The sequence below is a fragment of the Tasmannia lanceolata genome, unplaced genomic scaffold (assembly GCF_043159265.1).
Source record: "Tasmannia lanceolata isolate RefF3 unplaced genomic scaffold, GAP_Taslan_0.1 ptg000002l, whole genome shotgun sequence".
NCBI lineage: Eukaryota > Viridiplantae > Streptophyta > Magnoliopsida > Canellales > Winteraceae > Tasmannia > Tasmannia lanceolata.
Genome location: NW_027518679.1, coordinates 50,330,298 through 50,346,325, shown reverse-complemented (window position 1 = coordinate 50,346,325; position 16,028 = coordinate 50,330,298). Strand labels below are relative to the sequence as shown.

The 16,028-nt window shown below is 37.8% G+C and overlaps 1 protein-coding gene across 1 annotated transcript; it reads left to right on the top strand.

Moving 5' to 3' along the window:
• Positions 1–2,984: 2,984 nt before the first annotated feature.
• LOC143877210 (uncharacterized) lies at positions 2,985–14,924 on the top strand. Its single transcript, XM_077379124.1, has 4 exons — positions 2,985–3,883; positions 5,498–5,734; positions 5,926–6,143; positions 14,347–14,924. Exons 1-4 carry the CDS (start codon positions 3,644–3,646, stop codon positions 14,546–14,548), a joined length of 897 nt encoding a protein of 298 aa, XP_077235239.1. The 5' UTR covers positions 2,985–3,643; the 3' UTR covers positions 14,549–14,924.
• Positions 14,925–16,028: the final 1,104 nt, after the last annotated feature.

Genomic DNA, 16,028 nt, shown 5'->3' with positions numbered 1-16,028 from the left:
TTGTGCTGCCCTCTTCTTTTTTTCATTTTTTCATTCACCCCCCAAAAATGGCTTAAGTGCTGCTGAGAATGGTTAAAGAACACAGAGACAGCAAACAATTTTACTCACATGGGGCAAATTAGTTTCAGATTTGTTCTAAAATCCATATCCCCATGCCATGTTTATAGGCCCTTGATCTTCAGTCCTTGGTTGAGAAAGAAAAACAAATGGGCCAACATGTATTTTATCCCTGCATTTGAAGAATTCTAAACAAAAATGGAGTCAACAACATATTGAATCAGAAAGGAAAGAAGAAAAAAAAGGATGGTTTATGCATATGGCTGAGAGGATGGATTATTCCAATCCCTTTGTTTGTTATCTCTACCCTTCTCTCTCTTTTCTCTCCCTCTTTATTAGGGAGTATATATGGGCTCTATGACTGCAAATTACGTCTTGATTCTTGAGCTTAGAAGTTCCTTAAAAATATTGAATGAAATGGAAAATCTTGCCCGCTAAGGGATGTAGCAAGACGTCCTTCCCTTAAACGTTAGAGAGGTGGTGAGTAATATAGATGCTAGTCTAGCTTGCACGTTGGGAACTATTAGACAGAGACTTGACGTAATGGGAAACTATAGAAGCAAATGGAAAAGGTCCCCACCCAAAAACTAAGCAACAGGGACTGTTAGGATCTTAGGCTCTGTTTCTTTGGGCGTTAAATGGGAATGATAGAATGAAGGGTGCCCTTGCAAAAAATCATCTCCAAGGGCACCCCTATGGGTGGATTTTTGCAAAGTGAAGCACGAAGAAAGTGAAATGCACCTTAAAAAAGTGGAAAACGTGCCGACTTTGCAAAAATAAACCAATAGGGACACCCTTGAAGGTGAATTTTGCAAGGGGGTCCTTCATTCTACCATTCTTCTTATTTTTAAATGAAAAATGGCCTTAGGCCTTGGAGCATGCTTGGCAGCAATGAAAAATATTCCATGGAATATTCATGGGCCCCACTATGTGAGAAGGGCTGAGAAGGAAGGAGATGGAGAGAATTATGTGGGTGAGAATAGAGAGAGCGTAAAAAATCCTAAAACCTAGTGAAAAGAAAATGGAAAAATTGCCAACGGGGGACACACTTTTGAAAAATTGTTAAAGAGGGTTGATAACCCACTTTTGAGAATTTGATAACCCCATTTAGAGGGTTGAATGGGCAGACAAACTCGTATCTGTGGTACCCTTGGATCAAATATCAAGGTTAGGATGATGAATACGAGTTTGTCCGCCCATTGTCATATAATTTCTCGCTAAGCATAGCCTAAAAGATTAAAAAACATGGGAATTGATAAATGGTTGGACAGCAATGTGGAGTTTGTCCACCCATTCGTCGCTCCGTTTGGTTGCCAGTTAAATTTTTGTCCCAAGAAGAGTTAGTTAAATTTTGGTCCCATCCCATGTTTGGTTGCCTTTTAGCACTTGGTTTTTTTTAATCCCACTCTTGTAAATGATTGCTTGTGTGGTGAATTTTTTAATCCCACTTTTGTAATGATTGCCTTTTCATCCCATCCCAAAATAACCCCAGGAGCCAAAAATAAGCTTGAGAAGAATTTTTTTCTACCAAACAGTTCAAGCAACCAAACAAAGGTTTTTTTTTTTCCCACCATAATGCGGTCAACCAAACATGCGATTTTTATTTTACCAGGATACTTCTAGGACTTCTTTTTTTCCCACCTATCTCCCAGGGTATTTTTTTCTCTCACATAACTCCCAAGAACAAAAAAAACCCGGCAACCAAACAGAGCATCGCAAAAGGCATTTCACGGCTGGTCTGTCGCATTTCAGACCAGCCACTTCGTGTATGAAAACAACAGCTTTTGTCTCCATTCACGAGGTGGCTGCTCTGACATGCAACAGACCAGCCGCGAAATGCCTTCTGCAATAGACGCTACCAATTCCCAAGATTAAAAAAAAATGGATTGTTAAATGGTTGGACAGCCATGGCGACAATTGGTCGGCAATGTTGGCCGGTGAGAACGACTGGTGAATGGTGATATTTCTCTTTAAAGAAGTTTTTTCTTGGCTAATGATAAATGAGCCTCCTATTTTAACCAGGGACACCCCTTTTGTGTTTTTGTAACATCTTTACATAAAAACTACTAAGAGAGTAATCCTTTTTATAAAAAAAATCTTTCATCTATTAAAAATATGTATAAAATAATAAAATTTAGCTCCGAAGTACCAAGAAAGCATTCCAATAAAGTTAAACCCGGACCCGCAGTCCACCGGGCGCGCCTCTAATTTACATGTTTGAGTCACTAAATTAGTGACGCGCTGAAATTTGACCGAGACCAGCCAACCCGTCAAAACTGGGACGGGCTGGGTAAACCCGTAGGTGCCCGTTAAAACCCAAATGATCAAGACTTTATATGGTGCAAGCCCTTATAGTCCTGCTTTTTCAGAAAGTACTGTACGGGACCACATCATAGGGTTATCTAAACCGTATGTGATGGAACACAACGTAAATAGGTTGTGCCCCAAAAATCATTTCCATAAGATGATCCTAGCCCTCCGATCTATAGAGATTTCCATAAATAATAATATGCAATTCCTCCATCGGTCATAGGGCTAGGATCGCCCTATGAAAATGATTTTTTGGGCAACAGCTATTTATGGAAGGTTTGGATCATCCTATAATGTGGAAATAAAAATGGCAAAAAAAAAAAAAAAACTGGGCCCGGCCCATACAGGTGGGTCTGGGTTCATCCTTAAGATTCCGGGTCAATTGTGAGCCGGCCCATATTGGGGTGAAGCCAGCCTGACCCACCCTTTTGCCAGGTCTAGCTAGCTGTACAGCACACAACAGAAAAACGATTGTCCAGTCAGCAGTCCGTTGTCCGACGTGTCACTACGCGCTATCCCACAACGTCTTTCTCTTAACACGTGTCCCTTCACACCCTGCCACGTAGATTTTTCTATAAATATCCGAAAAAGCTCCCACAAATCTCAACTCTGGAGAAAAAAGAAAAAGAGTACCGGAGAGGAGAACAAAAGTTATTTTTTTTTTTGGTTTTTCAGGTTTCTCTTCTCCGGGGTCGCTTTCGTAATTTTAATCCTTATTCTACTGAATTTTTTTTTATTTTCCATTTTCTTCTTTCTTTCAGTTTTATTTCTCATCTACCAGTCTAACATGTGCTTTTGCTAGGGTTTCTACCAATAACTGCCGTTCTTTCTTTTCTTTTCTTTTTTCTTTTTTCAATCCTAACCCTAATTATTTCTGCCATTAAATTTGCACTCTTTGGAGTTATTCTTTCCTGAAACTGACATTGATTTTGGATTCTATCCAAGCTTTCTCTTTTAGGTTTCTAGGGTTTTTTGCCGTTCATATTCAAAGGATGAGAAGATAGGAAACTAGGGTTTTATTCAGTACTGAATCCTCTAATCCTCGCCCTTTTTTCGAGTTCCGATCTCGATTTTGGATTCTATCCTAGCTATCTACTCTAGATTTCTAGGGTTTTTCGCCTGTTGTATTCGAAGGATGAGAAGATAGGAAAACTAGGGTTTTATTCAGTACTGAATTCCCAAATCCTCGATTTCTCTTTCTTTAGAATTAGGGTAGAAAGGCTATCCTGTTCTATGATTTAGGGTTGTTGAATCTGATATACCACATTGTTCAGTCATGACGTATCAGATACTAGTGCCTGATACAAAGGTGGGAATGGGCGATGGGAATGGGGATTATGTTAGGTTGGAATATTTGAATGATTCAGAATCAGGTGATTTTGGGAGGTTGGAGCTTCAATCTCCTAGAAAAGTTGGTTTTCTATGTTGGTGGAAGAAGATGATTTTATTATGCCTTTTAGCACTGGTTGCCGCCGCTTCTTTTATTATCTGGGGTGCACCTTTCCTCATTGACAAGGTTAAATTTTATTTCTTATCATTGCTTTTCTTGTTCCATTTGGGATTTGTCTTTTGTGTTCTAGGGTAATGTAGTTTGATACAAGCAACATAACAAAAAGAATTTCAGGAAAAAGTAGTACAAAAGCTGAAATACAAAATGAACGATCATCAAATTTACACCAATCCTAAAAAAAATTGTGAATAACTTCTGGAAGTAGGTGAAGCATGTTTTGGGAAAATCCTCGGCGAAGAGACTGACCGAGTTAGAAATTGATCTTTTTGGGTGGGTTCCAATCCATCTCCTGTTTTAATTTGTATTCCTGATCTCCCTGTTTTACGTGTATCAAACTAGTTAGGATCTTTGGTGTCGTTTTGTAATCTGATATAGCAACACCATATGGTATATCTCTGCGTTTTTATTTAGTTATCTGTTGGTTTTTTCTAGGCACAAATATGCTTTTTGCCTATGTATCCACTGCTTAGAAATTTAAGCATTCTTTACTTTCTCTGAGGAACTGTTGATTTTTGTAAGCTTGTGAATCTAGCTGAAATATTGTTAGAATGAATATAGAGTTTATATCAGAGTCACGACAGATTGTTTGGTGGAAATTTCTTAAATTTGGACATTTTAAAAATTTCGGTGGAAATTTTGTAAAATGGGAAATTTTCAGAACTTCGGAGAAATTTTAATTTCGCCGAAATCTTGTGAAAAAACCGATTTAAGGTAAATTTCATGTCGGCCTTGGCCGAAATCCAAAATTTCGGCCGAAATGTTTTTGTCGAAATTTAAATCATGGTGTGAATCCAGATCAATTCTTGTTAGAAAGAAAATAAATTTTGTAAATTTGGGTGAGTTTCATTTTTTTATGAAGATAACAGATATTTTATTAAAGAAAAAGATTGCATTTGCACATCAATGGGCAAAGGCTGGCCTGAATACAAAATATGTCTGGCTCTCTGGTTAGAACCATTTAAGAATACATTCATTTTCATTCTTTCTTTAGTCTTTCATTCATCTGGGCACAGTTGTATGTTGTTGAGAGTTTTTTTTGTCAGTTTTAGCATGCAATGTAAGTACAGGAAAGCTGCTAGTACTCATGGGAAGTTGTAAACAGAGGAATTGAGATTTATCGGGCAGTACTAAATGTGGTTAATTCTCACAGTTAGATCATTGAATTATGACATGAACAGTGATGTTTATGTAAGTGCAATTCATTATTAGTTTACACATTTTATGCAAGTACCGGTCACCGGTCGTTGACAATTTAAGCATGCCTTGTGAACGTTGGTGGGTTGGGGTGGGTAACCCTGAAAGATGAGGTGGCAGATCGCAGATGTTTTCACTTGCATATGCATGAAAATCGTTTTATGGGTTGGGGTGGGTAACCCTGAAAGATGAGGTGGCAGATCGCAGATGTTTTCACTTGCATATGCATGAAAATCGTTTTATTTCTATTTCTTGTTAACTTTTATCCAGTCTAGCCTGTCCTTATGTCAGGATATAGTTTGAACTTCATTAAAAAATAATTCATTCTTTTCGAGTTTTGCTTTGAGCGTTCTGCTGTCTTTTTCTATTTTTCTCCATTCCTCTCTTGATTTATGGCATATGCCCTGTTTGTGTTAATTTTTGCAGGTGGTTGTACCAGTATTGGATTGGGAGACAACAACATTTAGCACATCTGAGCTTGGGTTCATAGTGTTTGCTTCTATGGCAGTATTCCCTTCACTTTTGTTACCATCTTCACCTTGTATGTGGATAGCCGGGATAACTTTTGGTTATGGTTTTGGATTTCTACTAATTATGGCCGGAACGAGTGTGGGCATGTCATTGCCGTACTTCATTGGTTCCTTTTTCCATCATAGAATACATGTTAGTCCCTGTTGCTGTTCCTATTTCTTATTTCTCTTTCATCTGGAAAACAAGTCAAGTTTGGTGTTTGAATGCTTATGCAACACTTAAAATTTTTATCAAGATTTTGTTTGAAAGCTTATGGTAGCCATAAACTTTTTTTCTATCATGGTTTTGTTTGAGTGCTTATGGGAGCTATATATTTTATGCAGGGATGGCTAGAGAAATGGCCTAAACAGGCTGCTATCATAAGGTTAGCTGGCGAAGGAGATTGGTTCCACCAGTTTCGAGCCGTTACTTTGCTCAGGATTTCTCCATTTCCATATATTGTTTTCAATTATGCTTCTGTTGCGACAAATGTTAAGTATGGTCCTTACATACTTGGATCATTGGTAGGAATGGTGCCAGAGGCTTTTATCACAATCTACAGGTTGGAACTCTCCTCCTTATCTAATTGCTTACTTCTACAGAATATATTTATGAGTTTGCCAATGATAATATCTCATGTGCATCACAAACTTTCTTTTGGGAATCTCTCATTCGCAGATAACCATGTCTAGGCTCTTTTTTACCCAAGTTTTGAATAATGCTCAAGGAAAACATATGCATCTTAATGAATTGTGGTTATATACTTATATCTCATGATGCTTCTATTTCATATGATGTGTGTGTTGTTGTTTTTTCTTTTTCTTTTTTTGGCAACACTAGAAATCTACAAAATCTTTATTAAAAAGAAAACATAAATTACACTAGGCAGATATTGCCCCAAAACTAAAGCCCCTTTCTAAGAGCAGGCGCGAGCACCCCCTTTATAGCTACATCATTGGCAATTATATTAAAGCTTTGGCGCACAACGGTAAGGTTGGTCTGTTGTGACCTGGTGGTCATGGGTTCAAGTCACGGAAACATTGGCCCCTCTTTTTTTTCTTTTTTTTTTATGAAGGTAGCAATTATATTAAAGCTTTGGCGCAACGGTAAGGTTGGTCCATTGTGACCTAGTGGTCATGGGTTCGAGTCAAGAAACAGCCTCTCTGCAAAGCAGGGGTAAGGCTGCGTACATCTAGCCCTCCCCAGGCCCCGCAATGGCGGGAGCTTCGTGCACTGGACCGCCCTTTTTTAGCAATTATATTTAAGCTCCGCTTCTTTTGAAGCCTAAACGAAACGGAGCCTAAAGGAAATGCAAATTACAGATCAACGTCATGGGGTACAAGACATTCCTGCGCACTCTAGCCTTGGCCAATCTATTCGCTAGCCTTGGCCAATCTATTAGCACTCCTAAGGATGTGAATAAAAGAAATGCCAGTCCTTCTAACCATATCTACAATCTAATTAATAGAAGAGGCCAACTTCCAGGGGCCTACTCTCTTCTGAACTGCCCTATCATGTTTGCCAAGTCCCCATCCACTGTAAGACTCCCATCAAACTCACTGATGAGAATGCACTACCCAATGAGAAGAGAATGGACCTCAACTTTGTTAGAATTCATTCTACTCAGGGAGCCAGAAAAATGAATGAGGGGTTGAATCTTTGTGAACCCCACCCACCAATAGGCAATAACTACAGGACAAGGATTGGGAATCGAAATCGAATATGAGTTTGATGATGTTTAGGTAGGAGATGGCAGACTTCCTCAAGTGATCAGACATGGAATATCCTTGAAACTCCTTTCTAATAAGGACACGTTTAGAAACCAGCAATCTGAAGCAAATGGGCCAGGAGAGCTTACATGTGATTAAGATCCTTGCACTTTTGTCAATATCATCCAAACCATGGCAAAGGTGCAGTCGACCGTATGATCCTTCATAAGGTAAACATCAAGATTTCTATCGCATCAGCCCAAAGGAGTGATCCAATGTTTCGAGTCAAACCAAGATAAGATCTTGTTTCAAATGCTAGTGGATGAATAAGTGACTAATTGACTCGTCCTACATGTATACGGGACATCTATTAGCAAGCCTAAATTGTTTTCTTTTTAGCCAATCTTGGATGTTAATTTTCTTGGGGATGGAAGTCCCAAGAAAAAGCTTGCACCGTTAGAGGAACTGTGATGCACCCTAGATGGAGTTCAAAATTGCAGACGAAGATGACTCACTTTTGGGCATACTGAAGGATTCCATCATGAATCGGCCCCTAGGATTAGAGGGCAAAATGTTAAAGGGTTTTTGAGGGCCCAAAAGAGGATAATAAGGAAACATGAAAAGTCAGTCATCTATAAATTTCTTTAAAAAACCACTCGCAATCTCCATAACAATATGAAATTCTAGCCCTTTTGTTCATAAAACATCAGAGCTCTCCTTTGCTACCACCTAGTATCATGTCTTTCTCCACGTGAGAAATGTAAGAATTTTTTTATATTAAAAACCCATCTTGCACCACTTTAACCCGTTGTCCATGAAGGATCATGAGTTAGAAAATGTGGTAGTTTCCAAACATCAAAGCTCTCCATTTGCTGCCACCAAGTTAAGTTTTCCTTTTTGCACATTCTAATAAGCAAATGCTCACCAACCATTTTGGGCGATAGATGGTAATTGAAAATCTCACACAGCACATGATTACCCTCCTTTTGTAGTACAACTTGTACCCTCAAATCCTAAAATTCTACAATTCCTCTAATCCAATTCTCTAGCGCTCGAGAAAAAGATTTGTTAGGAAAAGCAATATGCTGGGGATGATATGCACTGCCAGAAGACAATGAGGTAGTGAGCTTCTTCCATAAACTCCTCCAAAAGCGACTGAGGAACTTGCTATCCCTGTCAGACATGATAGACTGTGGGTTGATAAGCAAATGCTCACCAACCATTTTGGCGATAGATGGTAATTGATAGTCTCACACAGCACATGATTACCCTCCTTTTGTAATACAACTTGTACCCTCAAATCCTAAAATTCTACAATTCCTCTATTCCAATTCTCTAGCGCTCGAGAAAAAGATTGTTAGGAAAAGCAATATGCTGGGGATGATATGAGATATTTTGGGCCTCCTTGACTATTTTTGGGGATTGTTTTTTGTAAAACATGGATTAGAGCATCGTTGGAATCAAAGCATCAAAATCCTAAATTTGGGATTTTCCTCTTGGGCTATCTACTTGAGTTTTGTCTTTTTTGCTTGCTTCTTTCTAAATACATGCAGGTTTGTGAAGTGTCAACATGGCGACTGAATTAGTTACAACATGCAGGCTTGCTTTATTGTTTATTACTCTAACACATGTGATTAGCATTGTGGGAATGATATCTACCAAAAAAAAGCATTGTGCAAATGATGTACCTCCCCATCATTTTATACATTTATTATATTAGGGTGATGATCCCCCCCCCCCCCCCCCCCCCTCTCCTGCAGTATGCATTGGCCCCCCTTTTTAATGTGATTTGACATCAAAAAGCGTTAAAGTTGCCCACTGTTCACTTTAAAAGGGGGGCGAATGCATACTGCGAGAGGGGGGGGGGGGGAAGACATCTCCCATTATATTATTGTGTCCCCCCCCTTCCCTCTCTCTCTCTCTGCAGTATGCATTGGCCCCCCCTTTTAATGTGATTTGGCGTCAAAAAGGGTTAAAGTTGCCCACTGTTCACGTTAAAAGGGGGGGAGGGGGACATCTCCCGTTATATTATTGTGTTAGAATGTTGCATGATCAACATTGTTCGTTTGTACAATTGACATCATCTATTGTTCGTTGACTCTGATTTTACTTGTATTTGTGTGATATTATATATTATATATGTATCAGCATAACATATATTAATATGTAATATTAGGATCTACATCAATGATATGGGCCTTACTAAAATAACATATATTATAAGTAGTTATTAATAATATAAGCATATCATAATAATTAGTCAGGAGACATCACATAATACTAGTTGCATGTAATTAGGAAAACAGAACGAGAACCTCAAAATTTGTTGGGGTGGAGTCATGAGTTATTAAGATGTTTAGCAAATCCACCAAGATCTAGCTCCCAAAGAATGGATTTGTAAATTTGAGAAGGTGCAGGCCCGTAGGTCTGTGATTTATCAAGATAGTAAATGGATCTACCAAACTCTTTTAACTACTCGAGAATGGATGTTTGGATTTAAGACGAGTAGAAAGCTCTGTAGGCAGAAAATGTTTCAAGGTTTGTGATTTATCGAGATAGTAAATGGATATACCAAACTCTTTTAACTGCTCGAGAATGGATGTTTGAATTTGAGACGAGGAAAAGCTGTAGGCAGAAAATGTTGCAGTTTTGTAGCACCCAGATATCTTGTTTTGCCTAAATTATTTTGCTTTCACATTTGAATGAGCAAAGCTTCTACATGTTAGGATCAAATTATGGTCAAGAGAAATCCGTAGCGACACCTTGTTTTAATGTCCACCTGATGCACTATGAGATGCATGAGAGACATCTTGTCACCTGATACACTATTAGATGCATGAGACATCTTGTCATGTACTAAGGAAGCAAAATTGCGGTTCCTAAAGCCATTTTTCTACCCTATTTTTGAGATTTGGAACCTTTTTGAAGCTTCTGTGTCTGTTTTGAAAAGCAAGGATTAAAGCATCGATCATCAGAGTACAAAATCCAGAATTTGGGTTTTTTTTTTGGGTTTTTTTCTTTTGTTCAGATTTTTTTTTTTTTTTTTTTTTTGAATGGTTAGTTCAGTATATTTTTTCAATGAATTACTTATTTCATGCAAAATAGATGTGGATATATGTTTCTTGGGGGGGGGGGGGGGGAGGTGTGCGCTTTAAGGTAGATGTATGCAGATATGTGCTAGATCTATCCTTTTTTTTTTCCTGGATTTATTTACTTTTTTTAAAATGAATTTCTCTGTGACTTCTTCCATAATCTAGATTAATGTTTTTGGTGATATTTAAGGTTTAATATATGCACAAACGTGCAAGATCTATTGTTATTTTCCATATTTTTTGTTATTTTCCTATTTTTTCTTCTATTTTTTTTCCCTTCAGATGATATTTTTGTTGTTAGAAACATGCATTTCAATATCGTTGGTCATGTTTAAGGTGATCTATGGAACTTACATTATTTTTTTTGGCAATATCTAGAGCTAGGTTTATGCACGTATATGTTAGATCTATTGTTGTTTTCCATCTTTTCTGATTTTTGTTTTGTTTTTTCGTTCGAATGAGTTGTGTTGATACTTTTTAGATACATATATGCCCTATATTTTAGGCTAGGGGTTGAGCCTCTAGCTCAATTGGTGAAGATTATGTTCTTTCAACGGGAGGCCGGAGGTTCAATCCCAGCTGCTTACGTATGAAAAAAATAAAAGATAAAAATAAAATTGGGCTAGATCAATGCATGCATATGCTAGATCTATCATTTCATATCATTTCTATTTTGGTTTTTCAGATTTTTTATAATAATTTATTTTTCCCTCAAATGATGTTCTACATGTGTTGATAATATATATTTCTAGATGCACTTATTGCTTTTGTTGTCAGTTTTGTTTCTTAAATCTTTTTTCATTTTTGGTTTTTAAATAATATGTAAGAACATCGTAGGCCCATGGATTTGGCATTAAACAATGGAATTTTTAAGTGGATCTATAGTAATATTTCTTTAACTTCTACTAGTTTACAACCATTCAAAAAAAAATTACTAGTTTACAATTTTTCCTATTGCTTTATACTTTTTCAGATAAGATGTGATCATCATAGATTCAAGGTTGGCACTGTATTGATGCATTTATGATGTTCTCTTTTGATTAAAGTACATAGTATTGATCCTTTTTTTAAAAATGGGGTACATAGTATTAATCTTTCGATTAAGTTGCTTTCCCCAACCTGTTCTTGTGGCGGTAAGTTGAAGAATGATGAAAAGAACTGAAAAGCTCCCAGAGTTGGATCCTAAAGATTTCTCTCAGAGAAGCATGATTATAATGCAAATAGCATTGCTTGAGCAGTTGAGCAGTTTCTTTGGTCGCTGCGAAAATAAAACCCTACCCTTAAATAGGCAAGTTCTATTTGCTTCCAGCTCATTCCTATGACCTATTACCAGATTTTGACTTCGATGGGGAGATGTGGAAGGCTCGTTCTAGTTGATGCGAATTGTGGAGAGTTCCACATGGGTCCCAACATCACTCTTGATAAATAACTTGGATTTCACCCTTGATAAATAAACTTGTATTTCACTTCCGCTTTGGCCAGTGAGAGAAACATAGTGCAATTTGCCCAGCCCTCAAGTTCTATAGTAGTGTATATAGGCCAGGGGACTTAAAACTGGCTCACTGGTCAGACTTTTTACCTCAATCTTTCCTATTGTTGAGATTAATATGAAGCCATGATGGAAGAGGAAAGGGATGCCCAGGGTGGGAGAAGAATTTTCTTGGGATCATTTTAGTACGATCCTAATCTCAAGGATTCCAACGGGTACGGGGGACATATAATTGTGCACTTGGAGCTTAGTTCTCAGTAGTTGATGACTTGATAAGGTTGAGGTATTAGAGCAAAATGCACATTGCCTTTCATATTTCATACATATATATATATATATATATATATATATATATATATATATATATATATATATATATATGAGAAAACATTTCCTACACACTTGTGTAGGTAAGTTACCTACACACTACCTTAAAATACAGTGGGGGCCCACATTGTTTGGGTGATCCAAACCATTCATTTGAATGGTCCTCACAGAGATAGGGTGTCCACAAAAAATCAGATCCACAGGATCATCCTAACCATTCAAACTATGGAGGCAAAAAATGGACTAATTTGTGAAGGTTTATACACGTCCATTTTACCTCCACAAATCGTAGGGTTGGGATGATCCTATGGATCTGATTTTTTGTGGACACCCTATCTCTGTGAGGACCATTCAAATGAAACAATGTGGGCCCCCACTGTATTTTAAGGTAGTGTGTAGGTAACTTACCTACACAAGTGTGTATGAAATGTTATATATATATATATATATATATATATATATATATATATATATATATATATATATTTTTATTTTTTTTTATTTTTTTTATTTTCTTTTTGAAATGGATCATATTTTATATTATTCATAGATTATGATGCTTCATCTTAGATTGTATGATAGGAGGATTTAAGTGTATGCACAGAAAAAGGAAGTCAGAAAGAAAAAACTTGAGTTCGAAAATCACCAATACCTACGAATTCTGGATAACTCGCCTAGTTCAAGCATGTTGGGTAGAGATCGATCTGTGGCTACAATTAGTGTAACCAAGGGTGACCTTACCCTGGTGGATGGAGACCTTGACCTCCTAAAAAATCTTAAATATAATGAAAAGCTGGCGATGAAGGAATCGCCCTACCCCTGGTGAGGTGTTACTTTCTCCTCTTAAGAAGCAGTGGATGAAAGAAAGAGTAGAAGCCAGTCGAAGCTCGGGCTTGTCTCCTTCTCTGTCGTCCACCATGAACAGTGAGGAAGAACTTCACACGCCCCTTCGTAATTTGCCCATTTTCAACAAGATTTTAGAAAAGGAAAGGTGAATTGTGGGAGGAGGAGAAACATTTGGCGTCTGTGGGAGGAGGAGAAACATTTGGCGATCTTAAGCTTGGAAAATAGGCGCGAGAGCCTTATTGCTGATTCGGGTCTTGGGAGAGGTGATTCAGAGGTGGAAGAGGGTCAGCGAACAGTGAAGTCTAATGAGCTCAGTAGAAAGGATAAAGGAAAGGGTGTTTTGATATCGTCCAATCTAGAGGAACCTGGGCATCCAGAGTCGGAGGGTTTTAATGACTTTTTAGCAATTGGAGACGTTTTTGGGATCTCTTACCAAGAGGACCTAGAAAGGACTAGAGAAATGTTCCTTGCGATGCCCGCTAGTCGCAGAGGAGAAAATAGAAAGAGCCAAGGAGGCTGGAATGGAAGCTGGATTATGAGATTAAAGGATCTTATCTTAAGAGGCTGTGGAATTGTACTGTATCATATCAGGGAGTCCGTAGAATCTATTTAAGTTGAACTCGTTAGTTGTGGAGCAGTGTAATTGACTTCTAGTGGAACCTTCTTAGACACGATTCTTGTGGTTGTTTCAATTAGTAGAGGTGTAGGTTGGAAGGGGGAGATGGTTAAAGGAAGTTGGGAATTTAGTTACAGAAGTTGTGGAATCTACGAAGTTGGTTTCAGTTCTGTAGGTTGGTGTTAAAGTAATTTGCTAGAAGGATAAATAGGAGTGATCGCAGGGATCAATAACTGCTCTAGGTAATTCCAGTTCCTAGGTGGGCCGAGTAAAGATTTAGAATCTCAGTAGCTTGAGAGACCATGGTCTCTCGCTAATCGAGGCAATTTTGCCTGTAAGTCCCTCTTAATGTGATTAGTCAAGAAATATGGCGTACGAAGAAAGGGTCTCGAATTCTGTTATTTTCTCCTTTTCCTCGGTCTAGGGTACGCCTTGGACCTTTTTTGGACCTTTTTGTTTAATTCTATGTAATGCAGGTTGGGACTCCTGGTCCCCAATGAAATATGTCATCTTTCAAAAAAATAATTGATCACATACACTTCACACAATAACAACTATTTATCGCCCCGCCCCTTTTCCATCATTTTTATCTTCCATGTTCTTTGGATGATAAACTGTTCTGGCAACTCTACTATATTTGGGTCATTGGAGAAAGATGAAACACATTTCTTATCTTCTTTCCACAGTGGGATTCTGATACGGAGCCTGGCCGACGCCACAAATGGTCACCGATTCCTGTCGGTGCAACAGATCGTCTACAATTCTCTTGGCTTTTGTGGGGCTCTCGCTGCCACAGTTGCCGTAACCATGTACTCAAAACGAACCCTTCAAAACCTCCAGGCTGAAGAGGAGGAGGAGGTGCAGCAATCAGGAGCTGCTGCCTGCTGAATCTGTGGTGGTTTTGTTTTGGGTGACTAAACCCTAAACCCTAAACCCTAAGCTCATATGGAGTGGGTTGGGCAGGTGTAGCCTGTGGTGGAATGGAATAGCAAGTGTATATTATACTGTAAGTAGGTAGAATTGTATATCTGATATATATATAACATGGACAACAGCTTATCTAATGGGAAATCAATGGGATTACGTAAAAGAAAGATTTCCAATGTGTGTATGCATTCTTTAACCATTCTCATAATCCTCATTTTAGAAGCCAGAATCAATTCTTATCCATTGAAGTGCTTCCAGAATTAGAATCATGTTTTTAAGCTCATTTGTAAGAATCATTTTTCCTCTTTTTTTTTGGAATAAAATCACATTTGCATTATTCCCTGGAGATTCACTGACAGGATATTTGAGACAGAAATGCATCCTAATTTTAGGATGATGGATCCTTCTAATCGGTCCACATTTTTGGGAGCTCTTTCATAGAATATCTTAGTTGAATTATAACCACTCTTTGCTTGTATGTTCGACACTGTTCAATAAGGTCAAAGATTATTACCTCATTGTTCCCTGGTTCTAAAGCATTTAGCACAATTGAAGCCTCATTCTTTTCAGAATCCATATAAATTTGTTTTGTAAAGATCTACTGAGGGTTGTTTATTCTAATGCTTGTTGTAGAGTTGGATGACTGATGAGTTTTCAATTGGGTTTTAGTGTTTTATATGTTACCCAATAAAAGGAAAATCAGAACCGAACAATAGTGTTCAACTTTCTAACTGGGGCATTAAAAAGATGCCTCACTGCCTTGTATTACTTCTCTTAGTAAAGGCCTTACTGGCATAGAAAATTTTACAAGAAAAAAGCTTCCTTTTAATTTAATTATCTGAAGCTAGTAAAATCCGCTCAAGAAAAACACAGCCTAATAATCAGGACGCATCTTCGGATGAATTACTGAAATAGCTAAAGATTGTTATTCTCGTTATTTTTTAGCCCCGAAGTAGAAAACTCTCTTCCGAAGATGGTTAATGAACATAGCCAAAATTGGCGTCCTATTCCGATTCTTCTCTATTTTGGCATTCCGTTCAAATAAATGGGGTGGAATAGATTGGGGATTTTATGACGCCATATATTTTCCGCCTAAGGGGTTGTATTCTAATTCTAGCGGGATCAGAATACGTTTGAAACTTTGTCATTTACAAAATATAGCGAGGGTAAAATTGAAAAGTTGGCCAAAAAATACGTTTAGTATGCCTTTAAAACGTCTTCCTCGAGAAGAGGAGTTTTATTTTCAGCTTGGAAAAGCTTTAAATGAAGTAACCCACAAAATAAGGCAAGATTCCAATACCTGATCTGAACTTCGAGCATGCAGAGACTCAAACTGGGTGCTTGTTTAGTCATTTTTATTAGTGTCATCAAGTACAAATAAATGAACAAAAATGGACTTATACAACGCTCCATATTTAACTCTCATAAAATCCATCAATAT